We start from the raw sequence: 25852 nt of genomic DNA, 5'->3' as shown, positions 1-25852 counted from the left end.
GGAAAATGTGACGTTTGATAATTACTGGACAGTGTGAAGAGACAGGTTCAGACATGATTTTACAATGTGCTGAGATTCAAATTAGTCAAATTATGTGTGTGTGTGTGTGTGTGTGTGTGTGTGTGCGCGCGCACGTGCATTTGGGGAATGGTCAATAGGTGGAGCAGGTGAGCCAGCTGTCAGCACTGATCGAGGCGGCCTTAGAGTACCACCGGCAGTCAAGTGAAATCCTGGAGGAGCTAAGCAGAAAGCTGCAGAAGAGGTAAGGATGGTGATCTGTTGTACTTGAGGCCACACTTGACTTTGCTGTCACAATTTATTTTGCAGTTCCAGATAATCAGCATGAAATGATTTTTTTGTCCTCTGGTAGCACTGGAAATTCCTGGAGCCACTAAAAAGAAACACATTGTCTAAAATATAATGCTAAATCAGTGAGACATCACTTTTAATATTTGTTATTTTGCCTAATGAAACATTTTTTTTCACTCTGCTATCTTCTCATTCAAGGATATCCACAGCCAGCAGCCGGCCCAAGAGAGAGTTCAAACCAAAGTCCATAAGGAGCAGCATCGAGACTCTGGACAACAGTCAGCACAATGGCCTGTCCTACAGCAACTCTCTCAAATCCACCGGTACTGGTGCTACATATGTGTCATCATTTTGTCTGTGTTTTTCCTTTCTTTTCTGTGATTTTCTCTGTCAACACCATCTTCATTGTTTGCTTTGAGTTTTGGAATATACTTTTTTCTGTTATTCCTTACAGATATCCAGATCAACCACACAGTCAGTGGGAAAAGTAGGTATTCCTTTATACAGGGTTGAGGTGTAAGGTGCTCCTCCTTTTGGTGGGTTTAACTCACAGGCTTTTATACATTATGTGTGCTCCCCTCTAACTAGCATTGATGTTTCTCATATCCAGATATAATGTGGCTGGATTACGTGTAAACTTGTGAGTTAATCAGCTGTGTTTCTCCTTCCTCACCAAATGCAGATTAGCATATACTCTGTTGTAGAATATTTCCATCTTGCTCCACATACACCTGTATTCTGACAAATGCTTTTTGTTTGTTGCCATGTGAGTTGCCTCTATACTTTTTAATGGCAAAACCTGTTAAGTGAGTATAAAGCAAACAAGCTATAATCAGTCTATAGTTAAAGATCTGAGAGGGCATGCTATGTGAGCGCAATTTTGTGTACTCCACATCACTCATTTCTCATCTTTTCTGCAGCAAAAGAAGCCCATTGCTCACACAAGACTAGAGATATAAGTGTCCCTGAAAACAATAATGGGCCTATCTGACCCCTTCCCAGATAATCCTAGCTCAAACACTGTTGTATAATGTCCTCTGTGAAGTTGGAGGCACTTGTCAAAGGGCCAGAGAGTAGAAATGTATAACAGAATGGCTGTGTACCAGACTTAGGGTTTGTAGATTTCCCCTTTAAGCTCACAATTCTGTTGTCCCTCTTGTGATCTGCTCTTTAAGTTTTGTTCTTGACTTACAAATTGGTTAGGTTTTATAATTTTGCTGTGTTCTCACCTGCATTTCCTGTGCATGTTTTCTGGGTTAAATCTTTTGTTATTGTTATGTAGTTATGGTGCAATCCCAGAGCACACATTACAGTGAAAAGGAAACAAATATCCGTTCCTTGTAGGGATAGGCATTTCAATTATTTTTTGAAGTCGATTGATCAAGCCAATTTAAGTTGATTAGTCCATTAGTTGTGACATCATAATTAATATGTGCCCTCCACCCAAACCAAAATAATTCTATGTTTTAATGTCGAGTCATGTTTTTTGCGCTGTACCGTACAGATGCACTAACTTTACCTCCCAAGCTCCACTCATCAAGAACGCACCTCAGACTAGTTCTCAGCAGTGTGTCTCATCTGTGCTGCGAGTCTAAAGCACAGAACCTGAAATGTTCCAATCACTGTCAATGTAATGGCAGGAGACAGTGACCAAAAATATCAGACATGAGAGCTGTCCATGCATCAGTTGTTTTTGATACTTTCTTGGTTTCCATCAGAATCTTTTTCAGAGCTGTAGCTGCATATCGTCTGAAATCATTTAAGTCACCAAAGCTATTTGTTATTTATTCCTGTCATTTGCTGTCACATGAGTGTTTAGATACAGTAAATCCAGTGTTTTCTGTAAGCACTGACTATTGGCCAGATGGCCGGACATTAAAACGTTTTCACCCGACTACTTTCTTAATGTTTCAAGCCACGTGACCGTCACTTTTTCTAACGTTAGAAACCAGATGAAGGACGTCTGGATCTTCAGTAATCAGAGAAAAAACCTGAGCAAACAGCCGCTGTCAACGTCCCATGTCTGTGTCACCAAGAAACATTGATATTTTAAATATGAAACTGCTTTATTCAATGAGGCCTCCCAGTAAAAACCTGAGCGATGAACACTGAAGGAATCCTCACCTTAAAACAATTTGAGAATTTAGACACAACCTGAGCTAACATTAGTGGCAGCTTGGTTATCAGTCTGCAGGCCCTTATTAAACAGATTGTGAATGTGAAGCCACTAAAACAATAACTCCCGATGCCCTCTACTAAGTCAGATGCAAGTAGTGAACATGCAGTATGGAGTGGTATACTGTAGAATATAAGGGGTCATCTGGGCTGATTTCTTCATTCCATACTAAATATGTACTTTGTTTTGTGTTATCATGTGCTCAGTATCATTTGTGCTCCATTTGTGTTTACATCTCACCCAGCTGATCATATAACCTCTGTACCACTGTCATGGCCTGAAAACCCCCCTACCAATGGCAATCTTCACCGTGAGTAACACATTCTGACTCAGCCTTGACATATGTGTGCATCAGCCCAGAAGAGATTAACCGGCAGAAAGTTAACCAACAACAATTCTGGAAGTCAGTTACCCCAGTAAGCTAAAATGCAGCTGGTTTCAACTCCTCAAATGTAAGGGTCTTTGGGTTTTGGACTTTGGATCTTGGATCATTAGCATCAAACAAGCACATTTAGTTTTCCTGTTTGCTTCCTGTTTAGTGTGAAGTTCATTCATGATCTTGTAAACTACAGTTTGATTTCAGATAAATTCAGTGTCATTTTCCAGCACTTTCAGCTACAGCTCAGGGTCTTCATCAGAGGATAGAGTTTTCACAGTTGTCATGATGAAGTATTTGTACTGACAACTGAGCAAACTCCATCCACCAAGGTCCTCTCACTTGGTTTTTCTGGACTTCAAAGCACAACTCACAGTTATCATTGGGTGATGTTTGCGCTTTTTTGTCAAAGCAATTCATTGGGCTCTTTTCAGGCATTTCATTGATAATAATTACACTCAAAAATGATTTAGAGATCTTTTGATAATGACCGTAATCATTAACTGCGACCTGTGTATGAAGTTCAGTAACATACAACTTAAAAAGTAGCCATTTATCATAAATGTGCATTTGTAAAATGATTATTTGATAATTTTCTAATCTCTTCCTGTGTTTGGGTGCAGAGTCAGAGGTGTTGGATCAACCATGCTGTCGCTCGCTCTATGACTTTGAGCCAGAGAATGAAGGCGAGCTAGGCTTCAAAGAGGGCGATATCATCATCCTCACCAACCAGATAGATGAGAACTGGTATGAAGGCATGATCAATGGTGAATCCGGCTTCTTTCCCATCAACTACGTAGAGGTCATTGTCCCCCTGCCTCAGTGAAGACCAGTACCCCATGTCCTTCAGACACTCCCTCCTGCCTCATCACACTTAGCCTATGTCCTCAGCTTGACTTGGGCCTGAAAATATACAGCACCGGATAACCCTGAAGCTGAAGAAAATATTTTGTCTTCTGATTTCCAAACTGAGTCAGAGAGGTGGTAGATTGGTCAAATGTTGATCAAATGTCACAGATTTTTTTCTGTTGATGTTTCTGAACCTGAAACCAACTGAAGTCCAAGCCATTAAATGCGACACTCTACGTGGCTGGATCCTTTGTGTCCTCTGGGTCTGACCAAGGTGAAAATGCCAAGCAGCCATCAAACTCTGTAATCTATCCTGTCAGTCTGTCAGATGAGCTGCTTCCTGTTTATCCTGATATAAGTTTTTATTGAGCTATCTGCCTGCCCTTGCTCCCTCACTATAAAATGAGGCTCCTTACCTTTGTTTGAAATGCACCGTTGGATGTCATGATTGCATTGTTCGACCACTACAATGAAATTATGTGTTTCCATTTGTATTGTAGTCACATTAGGAACATTACATACTTTTCAGCATATTTTTTTTATCCTGTTAAATTGTTACCCCCAAAAAATGTTAGAGGGTTTGTGTTTGCATCGTGAATCCCTTCAAAGTGATGGCTTGAACTGTCATGGACCTCTTGCATCAGGCTGGTCATGTATTAGTTCGCCAAGAAGCTAACATAATGATCAGCTTGATGTATAAAGGGTTGGTTCAAACAACTGTCACCTATCATCTAGCTATGGAGATTGGTTTTCTTTGTTCAGGTTTTGAGGTATTTGGCTCTGAGGTTTGTGCCTCCTCCCACATACATTGGAAGAAAAAGGAATTTCATTTGTGGTGCTCACAGCACTGATCGAAGACTTGGTAAAGAAATTCAAAAATTCAAGACATGATCAAGAAAATGGGATTTGTTTTAAGCCACACACTTTAAAAAAGACAAGACTTTGTGCATTGAAGGCCAGCCTTTACTTTAAAAAAACATCACATTTCCACAGATTTTGTTTTTTGTTGTTTGTAAAAGCATTTTATGTTCTTTGTTATCATCCAAACACAAGCCTCATTTCTGTAAGTGTTAATGTTGCCTTCTGACATCTGACCAGAGTTCAAGGATAATTCCACTTTGTTCCAACTTTGTTCTTGTTTTTGTAGTTTTGCCATCATGTAGCTAACTAACTTGTACTCATTCAAGTTATCTGCTGAGATTGGGAACATGGTGACAATGCCTAAAATAAGTCTGATGCGTTAAGCAAACAATCAGTCAGACAATAAGATTAGGTTTTAAAGCTGCCCTAATCAGCCTCTTTATATCAACAATTGGCCAAATGACTGCTTTTATGGGAAAAGTGTTGCTTGTAGTGATAAACTCACAGAAAATCAGCTTCAGCTCTACAGAGCATTAAAGCATCTTTTTGCCCATGGTTTTGGTAGTACAGCCTACAACTTCACTATTGTGGTTTGGTCTCACAGCTTTTACCAGCTTGTTTCTGGCAGCAGCAGTTGTTTTCAATGAAAAAGTTTTGATAAACCCACTATATGCCCTGCACCAAACAGTAGACAGACACAGTAAGCTGGTAATAATAGTGGCACTTATTAAGCCAGATATTTCCTTCTAGAGTTGATAGAGACCAAAGACTGAGCTAAAAGATGGGGAATTTTATGCCAATTTGAAGCACTGTTATTTTTGCTGAGCAACAGCAACAGCGGCCTCTGCAGCCGCAAGTGCTAATTACACGGTTCAATTCTGTTGGGTTCTAAGTCGTAGGGCAGAGGTGACAGTTCAAGCCACTGCAACAAGCAGTTAGTGAGTTACCCAATATGTGAATATGTTGCACTGGTGTTACAATGGTGTCAGAGTGTTACACGCTTCTAGCAGGACATCGTACCCATTTAACCCAAGTTATGTGCACTAGCAGGGTGGGAGTGAAAGAGTTGCCATTCTCCTTGTTACAAGTCAGTGTACCATCAAAATGATATTGAAACTGTTAAGGTAAAATATTGGCGTAATATTGCTTTAATTAATAGAGAAGACCAAAATTATGAAAACAACACCCACAGAATTAGACATATGAACATTTAATCAATGTTGGTTTTAGCTCAGTGGCTCTTCCTGTCCACACAAACACTATATTGCTACTTATTTTAGACATGTTTTTATTTTATTTATTTTTTCATTTTGTTTTATTTTATGTGAAACAAGCCACAGCCCTTGGACAGAGATCACAACTAATCACAAACTTTATGTCACCAGTGTCTGAAAGCCTGACATTCCACAGTATGTGATGCATATTAGTACTCTGTTAGACTCTGCCTGTGTTCAGGTTGGCCTGTCTTGTGTTGTAACTCTTTCTGTTCACCTGTTCTCTTCTCTTTCCCCAAACTGACTTTGCCTGTTTGCCTGCTGTGCTCTTAGAAAACATTTTTATGACTGTGAGGAACTGAAGTGATCTCCATCTCTTTGAATGTCCCTCTCTCTCTGTTTACATGCTGACTTATTGTGACATAATGCAAGGATTATAGCACCCGTTCTGCATCAGATAGGGGTGAATGCCTTGTCACTCTGAAACCATATGAAAGTGCTTTTTGAAATGTTGTCTGTATTGCACTGAAGCTTTAGAATCTAGCTATCACATGTTTATGGACATGCACCATTTTTGTTAATGTTTAGTTTTTTCACTTCCACAGCATTGCACTTTGTGGTACAACAGGGTTAAAATCACTATCATATCAGATATATATGTGAGGTCAAATTGGTAGATACTAAGATTTGTATAATCACGGATGTTCTTTGTACACTGTAATCAATCCACTGTATCATTTGTCATGTAGATTGGAAAAATGGTTTTCTCATCTTAAATCAGACATATATAGTCGGTGGAAGTAGATGATGCTGTTACCTTGTGAAAGTCATTCCAGCTGTCTTATTAGCTAGTGATAAGACATAGATAAGTAAAGACCTGCAGTTATTGTGTGGCCATGCTGATAAAGCTGTTCATTTAAGATGTCCCATCATGCTTTGGGCCTGTGCTAGCCTGACAAGCAGCAGTTGTCTCTCCTGACAATAGATGTAGGATGGTCAGTTTAATGCCAGCATTTATTTACCTCATTTGCAGAGAAAACTAAGTCTTTATTTCAAAGCTTTATTTCTACTATCCCCTGTTTTATAGATTTATTTTATCGAAGTTGAGTGAGAAGCCTCCCTGTTTTCCGATCTGCTCCTGTTATAATTTAGCGTTGATGCAAGTTCAAAAACACCCTACAGAGCTGCTGTAACAGGCTGCCACGCCACTGGCGCCATCTTGATCCAGTGCTTACCTGTAGACTTCATTTATACAGGATAATCAACATTTCAACATACAATACTGTTTCATTAATTATCCCAGTTCTTTCTGCTCTGTGTTTAAAGGGCACAGAGTTGTGAAATTGGAGGAGCTATTAAAAAAAGTCTGTACAAAAGATTTAGAAAGCCTTTGTATATAAAAACATAAGGTAAACTGCAACTTACATTCTGCAGCTTAAATCACTTTACCTTTCAATTCTGGCTTGGTTCAGGGCCAATACACACTACAACGTTGTGTTTAGAGTAAAACTGCAACAACGACAGCAAATTTAGTACAATTCACGCTTCTGCCTGACTACCTGCATATAGTAATGGCAGCTGAGGTTCACAGGTATTATAGTATTCAGAGCTGTACACCATGCCCAAATGACAGACAAAACAGGATTTCTCAGAAGCGAAGTTCAAATAAATAAACATGGTGGTTATAATGTAAACCTATAGGAGCGCTGTATTATCCCTGAGAGTTTAGTGTGTCAGTGTTAAATAACACGGAAGAAAAAAACACTTTCTCAAACATGGGCTCCTCCCACTTTGCAATTGTATAATTTCTGCTTTTTCTGGTTGACCTTTTGCTTGAAATATTTGAAGAAAGTGTTGATTTTCAGTAATTTAACAGTACTCAAAAAATAGCAAAGCAGACGTGACTGGGATTAATTAGTGAATGACAACAGTATTTATGCTAAAAAAAGAGAGTTTCAGCAGAGTAATGAGTATGACATCACTCTGCTGTTTTACTGATGATATATTGCTGTAGAAATATAAATTATTTCCCACACAAATTACCAGTATATATTTAAATCTACTCCACTTTAATGTTCAGCCTCTTTAGTGACCAGCCTTTATTTATTCAATTATTCTTTGAATACCTGCTTTTAGTTGAGAATTTATGGTTCTCAGAAATGTTCTCAAGGCATTTCCACAAAGATTTTTTAATGTGCATTTCCTTAGTTTCGTTTTATCCAAAAAGATAATCTGAAAAGACAAAACCCCAGACCTAAACTCAGGTTTGGGTAGTTGTCCCAGTATGTACCTAATGGACTACATTCTTATTCTACATTATATAGCATCATCTTTTAATATATGTGGACCAACTCAGCTTTTATTCAATAGAGAGAACATAAATAAAATGTATTGGATACTTACTGTTAGCTTGCAATTGCTTAGATGTTAAACATGTTGCATGATATTTTTTTTTCTATAACAATCTTTTTAAAGATTATAATTATAATAATTATAATCTTTTTAAAGATTGTTATCATGGATTTTGGATACTGGGGAGCTCTTAGCACAAAGTGCTGTCTGCAACACAGTCACAATACATGACAGAAAGGAATGCCTATCAGATGGATTAATCCTGCATTCAGTCTCCAGAAAACATTGTAAACATTGTAGGAAGGTTTTTTAGATGATTACAATTCAGTTGAGGAAATGGTTTTAGAAATGCAGCTATCATCAAACAAGTGGAACCAACCTTACTAACTTATTAACTTAAATTTTAAGTGTTTACCTTTGTTTTACAGATTGAACACTGTAGCCTGTTTTAAACTGTAATTATTCTGCAGTTAGCCCTGCTGTATGACTAACGTCTGGATACACTAAAGCAAGATCTCTCTCTCAACACTGTACCTCTGTTTACCTTTGCAGTTCACAAAAGTCTCTCCTCAATATTCATTTACAACCAGCTTCTAGGAAAGAAAGAAAACTGTGCAGTTCTGTGTTTTATTTTTTCAGTAGCATAATTTATGCAAAAGGTGTTTTATAGATGTTGTAAATTAATATATTAATAAATATATTGCATAAATAAATGACAAGGAAATATTGAGTCACCATTCACATGTATACTTTGTGTGCATCTTGATCTGCAAATGACAATATATGGCCAAAATTTTGTGGACATTTGTGTGCTTTTGTTGTTCAATTCAGTTTTCACAACAAAAGGGGTAGAAAATATCAACAGAAGAACATAGCATAACACAGATTCCATGTAGTAATAGTAGTAGATAATTAAAGTAGTAATTACAAAAGTAGCAATAATACTAGAAGCAGTACTAGTAATTTCTAATTCTAGCAGCAGGTGTTGAGTGGAGTTGTAGGAGCAGCAGGAGACTTGTCATCACAGATCAGACTCTACAGCTCCAGAGGCAGAAATACCTGCAGAAAGAGACAGAAGAGGAGACAGAGACGGAAGAGCACAATACTACAGGAAAGGGAAGATACTGAGTTAATAACATGTTTATGGGATATGAATCCATACTGCGGAGAGAGAGAGAGAGAGAGAGAGAGAAGCTCAGCGCATCATGGGAGATCTCCCGGCAGTCTAGGCCTATAGCAGCATAACTAAGGGATGGTTCAAGCCTGAGCCAACCCTAACTATAAGCTTTATCAAAGAGGAAAGTTTTAAGCCGACTCTTAAAGGTACAGAGGGTGTCTGCCTCCTGGACCCAAACTGGGAGAAGGTTCCACAGTAGAGGAGCCTGATAACTGAAGGCTCTGCCTCCCATTCTACTCTTGGAAACTCTGGGAACCACCAGTAAACCAGCATTTTGGGAGCGCAGAGTCCTAGTGGGATTGTAGGGGACTGTGAGATCTTTAAGGTAAGATGGAGCCTGACCATTAAGGGCTTTGTATGTGAGGAGGAGGATTTTGAATTCTATTCTGGATTTGACTGGGAGCCAATGTAGAGAGGCTAGCACAGGAGAAATGTGATCTCTTTTCCTAGTTCCTGTCAGTAATCGTGCTGCAGCATTTTGAATCAGCTGCAGAGTCTTTAGAGACTTGTTGGGGCAGCCTGATAATAATGAATTACAGTAGTCCAGCCTAGAAGTAACAAATGCATGGACTAGTTTTTCTGCATCGTTTTGAGACAGAAAATGTCAAATTTAGGTGATATTATGCAGGTGAAAGATGGCAGTCCTAGAAGTTTGTTTTATATGTGAGTTGAAGGACATATCCTGATCAAAGATGACTCCCAGATTCTTTACAGTGGAGCTGGGAGCCAGGGCAATGCTGTATAGTGGAACTACATCATTAGAAAGTTTGTTTCTGATGTGTTCAGGACCAATTATAATGACTTCAGTTTTATCTGAGTTCAATAATAAAAAAATTCTTGTCATCCAAGTTTTAATGTCCCTAAGACAAGCCTGGAGTTTGGCTAGATGATTGGTTTCATCAGGCTCCATTGACAGATAAAGCTGTGTATCATCTGCATAACAATGGAAATTTATGGAGTGTTTCCTGATAATATTGCCCAAGGGAAGCATATACAGAGTGAAGAGGATTGGTCCAAGCACTGACCCTTGTGGAACTCTATGTCTAACTTTTGTGTACATGGAGGAGTAGTTGTTAACATGTACAAACTGAAGCCTATCAGATAGATAGGACTTAAACCAGTTTAGTGCAGTTCCTTTAATACCAATAAAGTGCTCCAGTCTCTGTAAAAGGATGTGATGGTCAATTGTATCAAAAGCAGCACTGAGATCTAACAAGACAAGTACAGAAACAAGTCCGTTGTCTGATGCAATTAGATCATTTGTAACTTTTAGACGTGCTGACAGCAATAAAGAACAACAGGTGAGCAACAGGGGGTTGAGGGAAAAGTCCAGGACAGGGAGTCAGGTAGTGGAGCCAGGTGAGGGGAGAAAGAGTCCGCGGGGCGCCAGGAGGTCTGCAAAGACAAGGGAGGGATCCTCAGGGGCACCAGCAGAAGACTGTGAACACAGAAAGAGTTACAAAAAATACTTTTTCTCAGAGGCAGATTCAGCAAAGCTAAACAGAGGGACCAGTAGTTACCACATGGGTGGATGGAACAAACTGGCATAGAGTGGAGGTAGGACCAGGGAAGATAAGCGGTAGATGATGAGTGATAGATTGCAGCTGCCACGCCACGCCCCTGTAGGAAAGCACACACACAAACACAGAGGGAGAGGGGAAGACAGGACAGACACAAAAACTGGACCGGAGCTGGGGAAGAGGATGGGGACCATGACAGATATAATCTAAATCCTGACTGAAAATCCTCAAATAAACTATTATCCTGTAGAAAGTCACACAACTGTTTTGCAGCTTCTTTCTCCAGGATCTTAGAAAGAAAGGGAAGGTTAGATATAGGTCTATAGTTGGCTAATATGTCTGGATCAAAAGTAAGCTTTTTCAGAAGAGGTTTGATTACAGCTACTTTGTACAATTGTGGCACATAGCCTGTTAATAAGGATGTTTAACACATCCAGTACAGAGTTGTAAATTAAGGGCAGAGCTTCCCTCAGCAGCGTAGTTGGGATGGGGTCTAAGAGACAGGTTGAAGGTTTAGATGAAGAATCAGAATCAGAATCAGAATCAGAATCAGACTTTATTGCCAAGTAAGTTTGCACATACAAGGAATTTGTCTTGGTATATCGGTGCTAAAGAACAGTGATCGTAATCAAAGAGCAAAAAGCAAAAACTATATTTACAAGGAACATAAATAGAATTATAATTAAAATGTAAAGTGTAGAATGTAAATGTTTGAAGGTGGCAGTGCCGTTAATGTAACATGTAGGGGGGGTGGGGGGCTTATAGTCTGTGACAGTCTGCGCGTGTGTGTTTGGGGGGGTGGGAGGGCTGGAGCCCAGTTGCAGAGGGGAGGAAACTGTTCTTGTGGCGTGAGGTCTTGGTTTTGATGGACCGAGGGAGTGTCCTGAAGAGTTTGTGACCAGGATGGGAGGGATCGGCCATGATCTTTCCTGCCTGCCTCGGGGTCCTGGAGGTGTACAGGTCCTGGAAAGAAGGCAGGTTACAGCCGATCACCTTCTCAGCAGAGAAATAGTTGAGGTTAATTGGTGTAGGTCAATGGGAGAAAAATGGTCTAGGTCAGGTTTCGCAGCTGTTACTAGAGATATGTGTTTTGAGATAAATCAGTGCTGGTTGAAGGCAGGATGTGATGAATTTTGTCTCTAATAGTAAAAATGTTATCATTAAAAAAGTTCATACAATCATCTCTGCTGAGGGTTATGGGAATATATGTATCAATGGAGCTGTGACTCTGTCAGCCTGGCTACAGTGCTGAAAAGAAACCTGGGGTTGTTTTTATTTTCCTCTATTAATGATGAGTAATAGGCAGTTCTGGCATTACAGAGGGCCTTCTTATACATTTTAAGACTGTCTTGCCAGGCTAAGCGAGATTCCTCCAGTTTGGTGTTATGCCATATTCTTTCAAGCCTACATGATATTTGTTTTAGTGTGAGAGTTGAACCATGGAGCTTGCTTTCTTTTTTAGGGGGAAATAGAGTCTCTAAAGTTGTATGTAGTGAGCCTGCAACACTGTCTACAATGATCAAGTTGGGAGGGAGTAGCTTCTGTTAAATTGAGATATGCCATTGGCAGAGGGAATCATTTTCCTTGAATGCAATCAGAACGATTTCTAGTTAGGATGTTTTGATACGTAGTCAAGCAATATTAATTCAAAAGTGATTAAAAAGTGGTCTGATCGAAGGGGATTCTGTGGGAAGACTGTCACATGTTCAATATCATTGCCATAGGCCAAAACAAGATCGAGAGTGTGACTGAAACAGTGAGTGGGTTTATTTACACACTGAGAGAAGCCAAGACAGTCCAATAATGAGGAAAATGCAGAGCTAATGCTGTCATTGTTGACATCAACATGAATATTAAAATCCCCTACTATAATAACTTTACCTGCTCTATGGACTAAACTCGACAGGAACTCTGAAAATTTGAATAAGAAGTCAGATTATGGGCCAGGAGGGCAGTACACCACAACATATAAAATTGGCTTTAGTGTTTTCCATCTTGGGTGGGACAGACTAAGAACAAGGCTTTCAAATGAGTTATAATCAAGTTTACGTTCAGGGTTAATGAGTAAACTGGAATCAAAAATGGCTGCAACTCCACCTCCACGGCCGGTGTGAGTATTACTATGACTGGTGGGGGGGTGCATTTAGGCTGATTGATTTAGGCAGACTGCAATTCTGTCTCCTGGCCTGAACTCTGGATTGTCAGGGCTTTGGCTTCCTAATAAACTCCATCAGATTTCTAGATATGAGAGATGCTCCATCAAAAGTGGAATGAATGCCGTCTCTCCTAACCAGACCAGGTCTCCCCCAGAAACTCTTCCAATGATCTACAAAGCCCACATTGTTCTCTGGACACCACCTCGACAGCCAGAGGTTGAGTGAAGACATGCAGCTCTACATGTCATCACTTATGTGGCTGTATTTTATGATTTGGGCTGTAGGTCTCTTAGTTCCACTGAAGGAGAAATCTCAAGACAATACTATTGTATGTGAAGGGTTTGTTGTTGATGAATGGGACAAATATTGTTGAAAGATTGAATCCAGTCAGGGAGGACAATATTACAAGTTCTATAAATGGGATGATTTCTAGTCTGCTAGCTTACAGTATAATAGAGGGTTAGTTCACCTAAATATGGAGGTGTTTTTATATCTAGCCCATCCTCTCTGTGTAGATCATTTTATGGCATTTTTACTTGATTTGATAATGTGAAATTTCAGGAGGGCAAGAGATATGACATCCAACAAACATCTCCCATTTGACTCAAACCAGAGACATATGGTGTCATATTTTGTAATGCATCGTAACGAGTACCACAGAAAACACTCTCCACCCTTCACTTATGTGGACAAAATATTTGAAATGTGTGTCAGCCATACAACATTGAACATTCAGTTCAGTTCAATTAATATTTATTGTCAGACTTAAACTCCATTACAAAAAGTATACAACAGCAACAAAATTCAAATAAAAGACAAGATAAAAGAAAAAGAAAAGAAAAAGATTGCCACTTCATGTAAAAGACAGTTATACCAATGTTTCCATTTACAGGGGTGACTTGTATTGTATGACACTAAAACAAGGATTTTAAAGCAGCACAATAGTGGAGCTCAACAACAAATACATTTACATATCAGATTTCTCAATAAAGTCTTGAAAGTGTTGACTCCTGTATTACACAACAATTTGATGGCACAACATCACCTCACCTGTAATATCCACATGCAGCATTAAAACATTTATGAAGGATTTACTTTAGATTTACTGCAAGGGCTGTTGGAGTGGTCTGCATTAGTTTAGCTAGGTGGACCTAAAAAGTATGTTAACTGAGTACATTTTCTCCCTTGTCTTTGTTTCTAGCCATGCAGATAGTTTCTGGTTTATGTATCTGGGTTATGAAATTGTCTTGGAGATTTCTGCCTCCACACCATTAAATTGCAGGTGAATGGAATTTGCTTTGACTTGTGCATTTAAAAAATATTATCAAACATTTACCAGCAATATTTCCCCTGCAAAAAATGTGCATTGATTCCTTTAAACTATTAATTTTGCTGAACGCCCTTTGAATTCTAAAGTAAGAGCTGTAGGTCTGTACAAAAAAAATGGCAGCGACACATTTCCCTTTGGTCATAGACTATATCCAGACCTGAGCACTCCTCTGCTTGGACCCTCTGATCTCCCTCTTACTCTTCAGAGGCTGTCTCTCTCCGTTCTGGGATTCCTGTCTCTTTGTTTGCTCAGGACCAGTCTCTCTGACCTCCTCAGGCTCCCTCACACTGCCACAGTTCACAGCACAAGTCCAGTCTGGCTGATGACCCACAACCAGGTCCAAAGTGGGCAGAGAGGTGGTACTGGTCATGTCCCTAAAGCCTAAGGAGGATGTGAGAGAGGGGCTGTCAGGAGAGAAGGTTTCATACCCCCCCCCCATACCTGGGCAACCTGCCCAGGATGCCCTCTCCCTCAGCTTTAACACCTGCTGGATCTTCTTCCAGCCCAGGTGGTTGAGCTCCAGCAGGTTGAGAAGGATACAGAAAACACCCACACAAAACATGAAGCACAAGAAGATGGTTTTCTCTGTGGGCCTGGAGACATAGCAGTCCACTGGCTGGCTGCAGGGGGCAGATGTGCAAAGGAAATGGACAGGCACCTGGAAGCCAAACAGCTTCCACTGGGCCAGAACAAAGCCCACTTCCAGAACAGCTCGTAAGCACACATGGAAGACATAACATTTGGACAGAACCCCTGCAGAGACCACATGACCCTCTGCACTCCTCTCCCTGAGGGGGCAAGCTTGGGCCTGTGTCAAGGACACTATGTTCTTAGGGTCTCCCCTCTGGAGGCTCTGGGTGGTGATTCCCTCCACCACATCTGCCAGACTGTGACCTAAATGCTTATGGGAGCGGATGGAGCAGCTGTCTGAGTCGCAGTTCCGATCATATGGCTCCCGTACACTGTCATGCATTATACCTTGGCCTCCCTGCCCTGGGATATCCCTCAGCTCTTGCCCCAGCCTCTGGATGGTGTTGTGGGGCAGCTTGGACAGGTTGTGCCAAGTGTAGATGATGAAACAGAGGGATGGCGTGGAGACGCTGATGATGTGAAATACCCAAAAACGAGGTTGTGAGATGGGCGCAAATGTGTCATAGCAGACAGTGGAGCATCCTGGCTGCATGGTGTTGCAGATGAACATCTCCTGCTCATCGGTGTATACGTCCTCGGTTGCCACGGCCACAATGAGCAGCCGGAAGATGACCATAACGGTGAGCCACAGGCGACCAATCATAGTGGAGTGCTGGTGGACCGCATCCAGGAGACGTTTTAGCAATGTCCACTCCGTCATGGTGGCTTGTGGCTGATGGCTGCCTCGAGGAGGGACAAGCTGCCTGGGGTATACCAGTCTGCTTTGGGCCGATCCACCTCTCCCTCTCTTGAACGCCTACCCTACCAGACTTGCTGACACCTTCAACAACCCTGAACACTACCCCACCTATCTAAAGTAATCTCTGTTCTTGAGTTTCTCTTAATTCTAGCAACTCTTATGTCTCATTTCTTAACAAGAAGGATCTTCTAAAATCAGAGCACCTACTCTCCTTGGCTGAAGCCTGTAGTAGAGTTCCTCTCTCCCTGAGTGCCAGCCCTGCCTGGTTGCCTTGAGAGCAGTGGAGCCATTCCAACGGGGAGCCTTCCCATCTTTCATAGATAAGGATGTCCACTTGACACTAGTCATTTGGCATGCTCATTTCTCTCTTGTCGTTAGGATCCATTTTAAAATGGAGAGGCATCACCCTTCCTCTACTAGAGGACCTGCTGATAGTGCTGACTGATACAGCATTCTTCAGTGATTAGTCCTCTGAAAGCTAATGGACTCTTCCTTTAATGGAGAGGCATATTTTAGATGATGACCAGTAAAGAAGAGCATGTGTACTCTCAGAATCTGGACAACACTTGGACACTGTTATACACAAAAAGACATCAAGTCATCAAGTCTTCAAGAAATAAGGTTTAGTCAGCTGAAAATAAGGCAGTTCTCCTCCTGGTGGGAGGTTCTCTGTTTCAGGGCTTGTTTTGACTACTCCTCTCTAGCCACTTGCCAATCATCTTATCTGTGTTTTAAAAAAAGACCCTTGAAAGGTCTACTAGCATCAAATCATCCTGTCCCCCAGATAAAACACTCAGTGATCCCTTTCCTTACTTCAAACAGTCCTGGCAAGCCCTGTCTGAGTCTCTGTCTCAAAGCCCTGCCCATTTTCTATTTATGACATGAAATGTTTGGTGTAGTATTAGATGGAAATGTGATTTAACTCACATGTAATACAAGATATTTTTCTTCTTAAAAAAAAGAACCTGAACCTCCAACTTTCATTTCTGCTTTATTTTCACCTGTGGTAGTAATGTTTGTAGATGAAAATGATGTTTGATGTTTGAACCAGAAACATACATTTACAGCCCAGGAGACATACAAATCTGGCAACTCCTCATAAACTTTACAATATGTGAAGGTTTTGTTCCCATCATCCATCAGTTGTTGCAATATCTTGATGTTGAAAATGTACAGGTAAAGCATAAAGCACATGTGTGAGTTAATGTCAAGACAGCCTCCTACAGTGCTTTTGTCTGCTATCAATCCAGCACACGCTGGATTAACATCTTTTAAAGACTGTTATGGGACCTAATGAAGCGAAGGATCAATAGACTGGAGAGTGGCCCCTCGATCCTGCCCTGAGTAGGATTAGAGAGGGCCTCAGTCCCATCTAACAAAGCAAATGGAGCATGGGGGTGTGTGTGTGAAGGTTCCACTGATTGTAGATAGACCTTGACTAAAGCCCAGACACAACATCAGCCAACCTAGACCTGCAGCCCGAGTCAGCGCCCAACAGGCCTGTACCCTGCACCAGCAACAGAGAGGAAAAGAAAGTGGCTTTTCCTCAGCATGGTATGACACAGCCCTGTGTACATATATTTCTTTCCAGCATGTCTGGGGCTCTGTGCACTGCTGTCCTGCCACAGAAACCAAGGAATTATCCACCCTCTCAGTCTGTTCATGAAGGAATGCCCAATGATGTGCATTCCCCCTTGTGCTACGCCTGGAGTAGCCTGGAAATGAATATCAGACAGGATTAGAAGGAGGAGAGAGAGAAAGAGAGGGACTGGTGCTTTGCCAGTCAGAGAAAGTCCTTCTCTTTCTCTTGTATGCTTATGAGTTATTTTTGAGCAGAACTTTCATCTGAGCTCACGAGTAGAAAGAGAGAGCAGACCATAAATATGAATGGAAAAGCTCCTCATCCATGTCCACTTACCCCTGTTTGTAAGTGTATCTAACCCAAAAACAACAATTTTTTGCTCATCTAAAAATAATTACTGCATTAGGATATGTACTGTATATATTCTCCTGTACGTGTTATTGTAGGAGCAGCAGGAGGCTTGCCATCACAGATCAGACTCTACAGCTCTGGAGGGAACAATACCTGCAGGAGGCAACAGGAGAAGAGGAGTGAGACAAAAGAGCACAAGACAATGGGAAAAAGAAGATGTCGAGTGAAGTACATACAAGTGATAGTAAAACTAGAAAGACTATCTTTTGTATTTTTTCACTCTCAATACACCCATAGCGGCTTTCACAAATAGATGGGAACAACAGAAATCTACTGTCTTGTTTATAACAGTATGGCTAAGTGCGTTGTATTATTTTATACAATAAAAGAACAAGAAAAGAACCATACTACCACTAATAATGATAATCATTATACTGATAATAATCAGAATGGCACACAGAATATAGCACAAAGGGAACTAATTGATGATTTAGTTTGTATTAAAACATTTCCTGGAAACTAGACATTACAACTACAAAGTACCAAGGCAGTTATTTTACTTAATGTCTGACCTGTTGTGCATCAACCAAAATACATGTTAGTTACAAAGTCATGTTATTTTAGCTGGGATCCATCAGGTGAAATGGTACTGATTTAACACCTGTGAATAGAAGCAAAAGAGAATTCAAATCAATTCTAAAGCGAAGTATTGTATGCTTTTATTCTGATTGTTTCGCTGTTTGTCCATACATTCATCAGATTTCCATCTCAGCAAGGCTATTGATTGTCAAAGAATGAGGACCTCTTGCATCCACAGACATCCAGTATCTCTGTCCAAAACCAAACACAACAACAACATCTCGTATCCCTCCTCATCCAATGGTAGCAACTCCAGCCTGCACCAGCCAACATTACTATAGGAGCAGGGAGGCTAGCAAAGGGCTTCGTCTTCTGCCTGTCTGGTAGCCCCCTAACAGGATTAAGGGAGGAGGGGGTATGGTAGGTGGTGCTCCTGCTTGGTGTAACTCACTCTGATGTGATTTCCATTTGTCTGGCCTGGTCCTTGCTTTCCCCTCTGTCTAATCCCTCACTATTCTCACCGCCGTCCATCAGCCATGCTAATCTGCTGGCAGGCTTTAGGAGGCTTCCATACAAGGACTCAGTCTAATAAGAGGGAGCGGGATGGTTTTACTGTGCGGGAACACACACCATCACAGAGTATTTGTGGATATCAAGCAGGTGGTAAGACTTCTGTTAGAAATGACTTTATACAAAGTGTTGTTTGAAGCCCATTGGCTTAGTGGTCATCAGTTCTACTGTATGTGTGACTGGTTCTGCTCTACAGTTCAGTGTTGTGTTTCATGTGTGACTGCCTGTGCTTGTGTGTCTGTGATCAACTGCAGCTTGTTATGAAGAAAGCTTGATATCATGCATATTTCAAATACGATTAGGTATATGTTCACCTGGACCAACTCTGTACAACAGTCCTTTTCTAACAATAATGTATCAATTAAGAGAGAGAAGTGACCTTTTAGTCAGTTAAGAACGAGCCCTTGTGCTAATTCAATGAGTGTCACCACACTGTTGAGTGTGTTGCATTAGACAGGAATATTTATAGTTCAAATCTTAAATGTAAAAATTCTTCATTTTAGTAAGTAATTGATGTCTAACTGTTGTCCTAGAAATCAAATTTTATTTATTTATTTATTTTTATTTTATTTTGAAACAAGCAAGTATAATACAGGTCTCCACACTAGAATTAAGTAGTAAAATTAGTTTATTTAGATTTGTTTCCCTCCCATGTTTTTAATTATGTTCAGCTAAGAAAAAACACCATTATTCGTCTTCATTATTAATCAAAGTCTGTGGCTTCAAAAATTTTCCACATCAGTTTAATTTGACAGTGTGATCTCTAATGTGCTGTCTTTTTGATAACAGGCCAGGAAGACTTCCATGATAAAATGATACATAGTGTCTATTGAATTCTGACATGCTGGCACCTGTCTCTCTGTGTATGCTAACAGATATGCTGCTCCTCACATAAGTGAATGGCCCCTCAAATACCTGACATGACAAAAGAGGAACTCCATGGCCCATGGGTGTTTAGCCCGGTAGGGGAGGTCAAGTTGATGCCTGAACATACCTGCAACCAAGAAGTAACGCACTATCACACAGACATGCCCACTGAGGAATATGCAGCATTCACTGACAGGTAACTCAAGAGTGTTCTATCACCACTGTGGAGCTGTTTGATGGGAAGATTAACTGCATCTCTTTACAAACTACCACTGGGAAAAGAACACCTTTGTCACACCAAGGTGTGGTGAACATTGGATAATATGTATGCCCTCCTGGCAAACACTGCTAATTTTTCTCCAACAATTATTACAACAAATTCAAACAGGATATAGACTGAAATAGAATTTGAAATGAAAAGATCGTTTTTTCGGGTGTGTGGGACTATCTTTATGTGTAATCCCACTGGCCTCAGTACTGTGCTTTTGTTTGTTGCAGAGCATTGCACAGTATTTCCACATCAAAAAATTGTTTGTGCATGGATGTATCCTTCAACTGTGCTGACAGCACTCATTGGAATAAAGAAATAATGAGAAAGGACATTGGTCTAAAAGCAGAGTTCAGGATCCAGTTAATCCAGTGAGAGTAGGTAAAAATCTTTATAGTAAAAGACCCCAATAGAGTGCTCTCGTAAAATCTGAGGCCTTTAAGTGTTGCTCAGTTGTAACTGTATATGGTGTCTCTTGAAGTACAATCGCAACAGTAATAAGGTCAGTGTTTACAGGTATAGACCGCTTACCCTCTGACATGACGGTTGTCTCTTGTTTGCCAGTCCGTGCTCCAAGGAGCCGTTCTGTAGGATCTGCCATGAAGGCAGGGCCTCAGGAGAGCTGCTGTCACCCTGCGAGTGCTCTGGTAGTCTGGCAATGGTGCACCGGGCCTGCCTGGAGCACTGGCTCACCACCTCTGCCACCACCAGTTTGCTGTGGAACGCCTGCCAAAACCTCTTACTGAGGTAGGCCCTTGCAATACATAGCATTGTCAGTTTGTGAACAACACACTGCTTCTCAGCATTCAATTCATTAAATGTTGCACAGCATTTGTTGAGGTTTTGAGATAACAGTCCATGAGGTATTAGAGATTTCTACCTCTAGTCTTATATCAAAACCTGGACTAAATAAAACCAAAAATATTTCTGCAGTTTGATACCACTAGAGCTAAGTGAGAAACTATATATGGTACTGGAGTAAACCAACTCTAATTTACACTTTTGACACTGAACGTGTATGGACAGAGTACTAAGACATGCAAAAACTCTGATGTGCTCCTTTAAATAGTGTTGACTTTGCTTAATAGCTGATTTTGATGTTTGTGTTTTGCTGTTGCTTGTGCTCAAAGGTGGTTTAAGCTTCAGTGCAAACAAAGGTGTAAAAGACCACAACATGTGAATGTGGAAAAACTCCTTAGTGAACAATAGCCAGACACAGAAACTGTGCAGCTCTGTACTTGCACAGATGTGAGACTGATATCAATCCTCTTATCCCATTCTGGGTGGTGTGGCGGTGCGGTGGTTAACACTGTCGCCTCACAGCAACAAGGTTCTCAGTTCAAACCCTGTGTGGAGTTTGCATGTTCCTCCTGTGCCTGTGTGGGTTCTCCCTGGCTACTCCAGTCCACGGTCTAAAGACATGCAGGTTAGGTTAGGTTAACTGGAGAGTCTAAATTGTCTGTAGTTGTGAATGTGAATGGTTGTTACACTCTACATATCAGCCTTGTGATAGACTGGTGATCTGTCCAGGGTTTACCTCAAATGGGTCGTTTGCTGATAGAATCAGGACTGAAATGTTCAGATGCTTAGTCTTAATCTTCAGCCACTATTTTCATAGCAGTGGACACAAATGGTGGTAACAGTCGATAACTCTATGGCAGTGTGTTTATGCTGCAAGACATTGCCAGGGTGGATGTGTTGATCCTGATATAGGTATGTTATGAATATTCCACCTACTCCTGCCCATTATCAGGAGAGCATCTAAGTAGGACACACAGATGTAATATTATACTGATACTATTCTGATATAATAGTAAAATGTTATTAACTCACTGTTTAGTTACTACAACAGAACATATGTTACCATTACCACAAATTAAACTTGAGATAAATATAGATAAAGTCGAGAGATTTGAATGTAATACCGACAGAGAAATGTAAGAATATGTTATGGTTATGGTCTTAGTCAGATATTTCCTTATTTAAATCCCAATTTTAGTTTTATACTGCAATTTGAAGTTTATGTATAAGTTGTTTTGTGGTGGTGCAATGGTCAGCACTGTTGCCTTACAGCAAGAGGGTTCTGGGTTCAAACCCTGATTTAGCCGGGGCTTTTCTGTGTGGAGTTTGCATGTTCTCCCTGTGCCTGCATGGGTTCTCTCCACGTACTTCGGCTTCCTCTCACAGTCCAAAGATATGCAGGTTAACTGGAGACTCTAAATTGCACGTAGGTGTGAATGTGAGTCTGAATGGTTGTTTTTCTCTATATGTCAGCTCTGTTATAGACTGGAGATCTGTCCAAGGTGTACCCTCCTGCTCAGTTACAGCTGGGATTGGCTCCAGCGAATTGATGGATTATCTCACTCTTCAAAAAATAAAAAAGGAAACTGTTGAGGGGCATTTGCAAAATGTTGCAGTGTTTTAATGTAATATTAATCCTCACACATTTACATTTACAGTCAGTGGGAGGAGCTTCTTGATAAGTTGCTGCCTTCACGTTGGAGGACCTGCTGCTGTTCGTTGGACCGCTTGTCCCCCTAAAGCCACTTAGCCTGAGAGCCAGATTAGATGGTGTTCCTTCCCTTGCTGCTCTGCTAGAGGTCAGTACTCATCTTCATGCTTTCCCTGTTGCATGTGTGGTCACAGCTAGTAACCTGCTGATTAAGCCAGGTTAAGCTACACAGCGAACAGCATAAACATGTTGTCAACCATTGCTGGACACATGTGCACTCATGCACAATAATGCAGGTACAATACTCTACACTTTTAATGTAGAGAGGTTGATCGTGCCTGTTCTGAAGACTTGTTGCGACTTGTTGTTACTCGTCTCTATCTAAGTCTATCTAAACAGCAGGGCCTGCCGTATGATCACAGGTAATTTCACTTACTTTGGCTGATATCCTCTGTATGACTGTGTTTGATGTACATCTCTCTCACGTTTCTTTTAGCTGTATTGTACCTGTTTGACTGGGTATCGCTGTAATACTGCTATTATTACACACAACAAAAGAAGAGGACGAAGAAGAAAAAGGTTGAGATTGACGATATCAGTCCTAACTACCTAGCCCTTATTTTTTGACTGGCAGTGGTGGTGCCAAGGTACATTTTGTGCACTCACACTATAATCAACAAATAAATTATTATGTATTTTTAGAGGTTATCCAGCAGTATATAAAATTAGCCCCACCTTTGCCAATTGCAACAAAAAGTATGCTTACAAATTAATTCTTTCAGAATTATAATGCTTTAAATTTATTATTATTTTTGAAATGGACCATCCTCCAATGTGAGTACTTTTAGTTTTGTCACTTTAAAGAATATTTTGATACTAATAGTATTCTTAATTAATTAAACTTTATTATTGCTATTTTTACTTTGGCAAAAAATCTTCTTTAAGGTGAATAAGTATAGAACCTACAAATAAGTGATGGACTGGGAGTAAAAGTGCAATTGTATTGTGACAATATGATAAAATCTTGTTGTTATGCTGTTATGTACACTCCCAAATAATGTATGACACTTCTATGCTATCACAAGTATTACAATTTCACCTCTAATAATACTACTACTTGCATGCAACCATTCACATAGTCCAAGTATTTAGCACCACCTACTGGCCAAATACTGTGTTCTCCACCCTAACTATTCTATCTGTACATCACCATATGTCTGTCAGAGAGCCCCACCCACACCATGTCTGCCATCTACACCCTGGGTTGAATTTATCTTGTATATTGTGTAGTTAACCAGCCCTCACATTTCTCCCTCCCCCCAGTGGTTGTGTTCTCCATCTATACAGCAGCAGAGGAGGACGCGGTGTGGTGATGCAGTATGTTTCCTCTTCATCACACCACTGGCCAGCCTGTCTGGATGGCTGTGTGTTCAGGGAGCCATGGACCTGTACTACACCAATAGAATGGAGGCGGTGGGGCTCCTGGTCCTCACACTGGCTCTTTTTACCATATACATCTTCTGGACCATGGTATGTTCAGGGCCTATATTGCTCATTCAGAAAGGATGTATTAGTCTTATTTTACCCTCCCTAACCTCCAGCCATGTATGAAGAATGAGCTGAAAGAGGTCACAAAAAAATCACAAGAGAAATTTAAACCATAGCTTTGAGAGTCCATGTTCATTACTGACCTAGGAAGCAGTAGATTGACAAAATAATCTTAGCTAATGGTCCACTCACTAGCTTTTTCCAGGCTTTCAATCACATCTCATAGCTTTATTACTGAATGAAGTTTGCTCAGTTGTCAGTTGTCAGTTGTTGTACAGTTGCCACCATGATCAAACTAAGTATGGAACTTTTGTACTGAACTGTGCCAAAATGTGTTGGTTTTTTGTTTCTCAGGTATCTGTGCACTACCACATACATCTGTTCAAGACGTAAAAGAAGACTGACCAGAGAGTGCAACTGCAGATTCCCTTGTCTGGCCACACCACACATAACCGAAAGATCATAATGTCCATAACTACCCTCAGCAAAACCACCAACAAAGAGACTATGGTGTAGACTACGTTCTACTATACCGAACATATCTCAAAGGTAAGGGAAGTGGGCAGTGAAGCTCAAGACACATCCCTGTCCTGACACTGCAGTTGAACCCAGGGGATGAAAGACTCCATCAAGAGGCAGAGGACTGTTACACAAGCCTCTGCAACCTTTTCCCTACCAAAGTTACTGTGGAGACATGGAACCCGGAACAGTTGAGTCACTGGCACTGTGGATATGTTTAATAACTTGACTAAGAATGACTTTAATCATTTCCTAAGGAAAAGACACTGACAATCCAGTTATTTAGTATTAGTTTAGACGATCCAGTTATTCCTTATCCACATGGAATTCAGCTCAAGATTACTAACTGATCTGTTGTCTTGTTCTGATATACTCATTTCGCACTTCACTAGGTACACCATATAGGGTTGTTCTTACTTTACACACCACACTTTACACACCACTTTACACACCACACCATTACACCACCACCACCACCTGACCACACACATGACAAAAATACTAAATTAAGTATTTTTTTTATGCATGTATTTATGGTTTTGCAATCTATCTTTCCTAAAAATCAAACCTTAAAATCTGGTAGGTAGTGGATGGTGGTTTTTATGCCCCAGTTTTTCAATTAACGTTATTTCAGTTTGTTTTGTTTTTTTCTCACACATGATCAGTATGAATAACCCTTTTGGGGGGACTTGTTCTGCCTGAAACACAATAATACCACTACTAACTGAACAAAGCTGTGTTATCTTCTTGTCAATAGATGTATGAGTGGATGTATCAGCTCATAGCTTTGCCTGTCTGTGCCAGTCACCATTAAAACATTACACATTAAAGTACAAATGATGGTCGGGGTTGACTGGGATGTGTCTCTACAGAAATCCTCAGTTATTTCCTCACTAACCAGAGAATCAGAGGAGGGCGAGCTGGTGGCTGTTCATAAGACTGGCATGTCAACTACATACATTATTTTAAACTGGCCAATCAAAACATCTCCATTATGGGCCTTTATTATGCGGAAATGTGTCAGGAGGTGGCCCTCTTCCTGTTTTTCTGAGTTCAGCCTTTTTTCTGGTAGTTGTGAACACACCAACAGGCTAACTATAGACTACACACCACTTTACTCAGTATTTATGAACCATTAATGCAGTCCACTTTATAAAAAGCTTTTATATTTCATACTGACTTGTTGCCAGGTGTTCTTCCCACTGAGGTTGCAGCTGAAATTGCTGTCAGAATGAAGTTCATACTTAACACAACCACATTGCATTCATACAGTACAGCCTAAATGCTCTATGGAGAATATCGTCAACAGTGAGTAATTTCAGAAATGTGACCCATGTGCTGACTATAATCCAATTATTCTAATAATTATCACATATTTTACGTGTTCTTATATATTACAGTTTAAG

At 40.5% G+C, this 25852-nt stretch overlaps 2 protein-coding genes and 1 pseudogene across 4 annotated transcripts in view; 2 read left to right on the top strand and 1 right to left on the bottom strand.

The window, feature by feature from the left end:
* sh3gl3a (SH3-domain GRB2-like 3a) overlaps positions 1 to 8861 on the top strand; it is a 44244-nt gene extending 35383 nt beyond the window's left edge. The window contains exons 7-11 of one of the 3 annotated variants that reach the window (XM_018672089.2): positions 159 to 262; positions 508 to 632; positions 764 to 796; positions 2730 to 2795; positions 3485 to 8861. In XM_018672089.2, coding sequence (XP_018527605.1) covers positions 159 to 262; positions 508 to 632; positions 764 to 796; positions 2730 to 2795; positions 3485 to 3687 — 531 coding nt within the window. In that variant the 3' untranslated portion in view covers positions 3688 to 8861. The remainder of the gene's footprint in view (positions 1 to 158; positions 263 to 507; positions 633 to 763; positions 797 to 2729; positions 2796 to 3484) is intronic. The other 2 variants (XM_018672090.2, XM_018672091.2) reach the window with 2 other exon arrangements.
* Positions 8862 to 14055: 5194 nt separating this feature from the next.
* On the bottom strand, positions 14056 to 19099 carry LOC108880528 (gap junction delta-2 protein-like). Its single transcript, XM_051069423.1, has one exon. It carries the CDS (start codon positions 15669 to 15671, stop codon positions 14466 to 14468), a length of 1206 nt encoding a protein of 401 aa, XP_050925380.1. The 5' UTR covers positions 15672 to 19099; the 3' UTR covers positions 14056 to 14465.
* Positions 19100 to 19479: 380 nt separating this feature from the next.
* Positions 19480 to 24915, top strand: LOC108880529 (E3 ubiquitin-protein ligase MARCHF3-like; annotated as a pseudogene).
* The last annotated feature ends 937 nt before the right edge of the window (positions 24916 to 25852 follow it).

This window comes from Lates calcarifer, unplaced genomic scaffold (assembly GCF_001640805.2).
Source record: "Lates calcarifer isolate ASB-BC8 unplaced genomic scaffold, TLL_Latcal_v3 _unitig_950_quiver_259, whole genome shotgun sequence".
In the NCBI taxonomy this organism is placed as follows: Eukaryota; Metazoa; Chordata; class Actinopteri; family Centropomidae; genus Lates; species Lates calcarifer.
Note: the sequence above shows the minus strand (reverse complement) of the source record. Positions and strands in the feature narration are given on the sequence as shown.

What these genes read in the sequence shown, in the direction of transcription:
- LOC108880528 (XM_051069423.1), bottom strand. Translation starts at nt 15,671, where the DNA reads ATGACGGAGTGGACATTGCTAAAACGTCTCCTGGATGCGGTCCACCAG.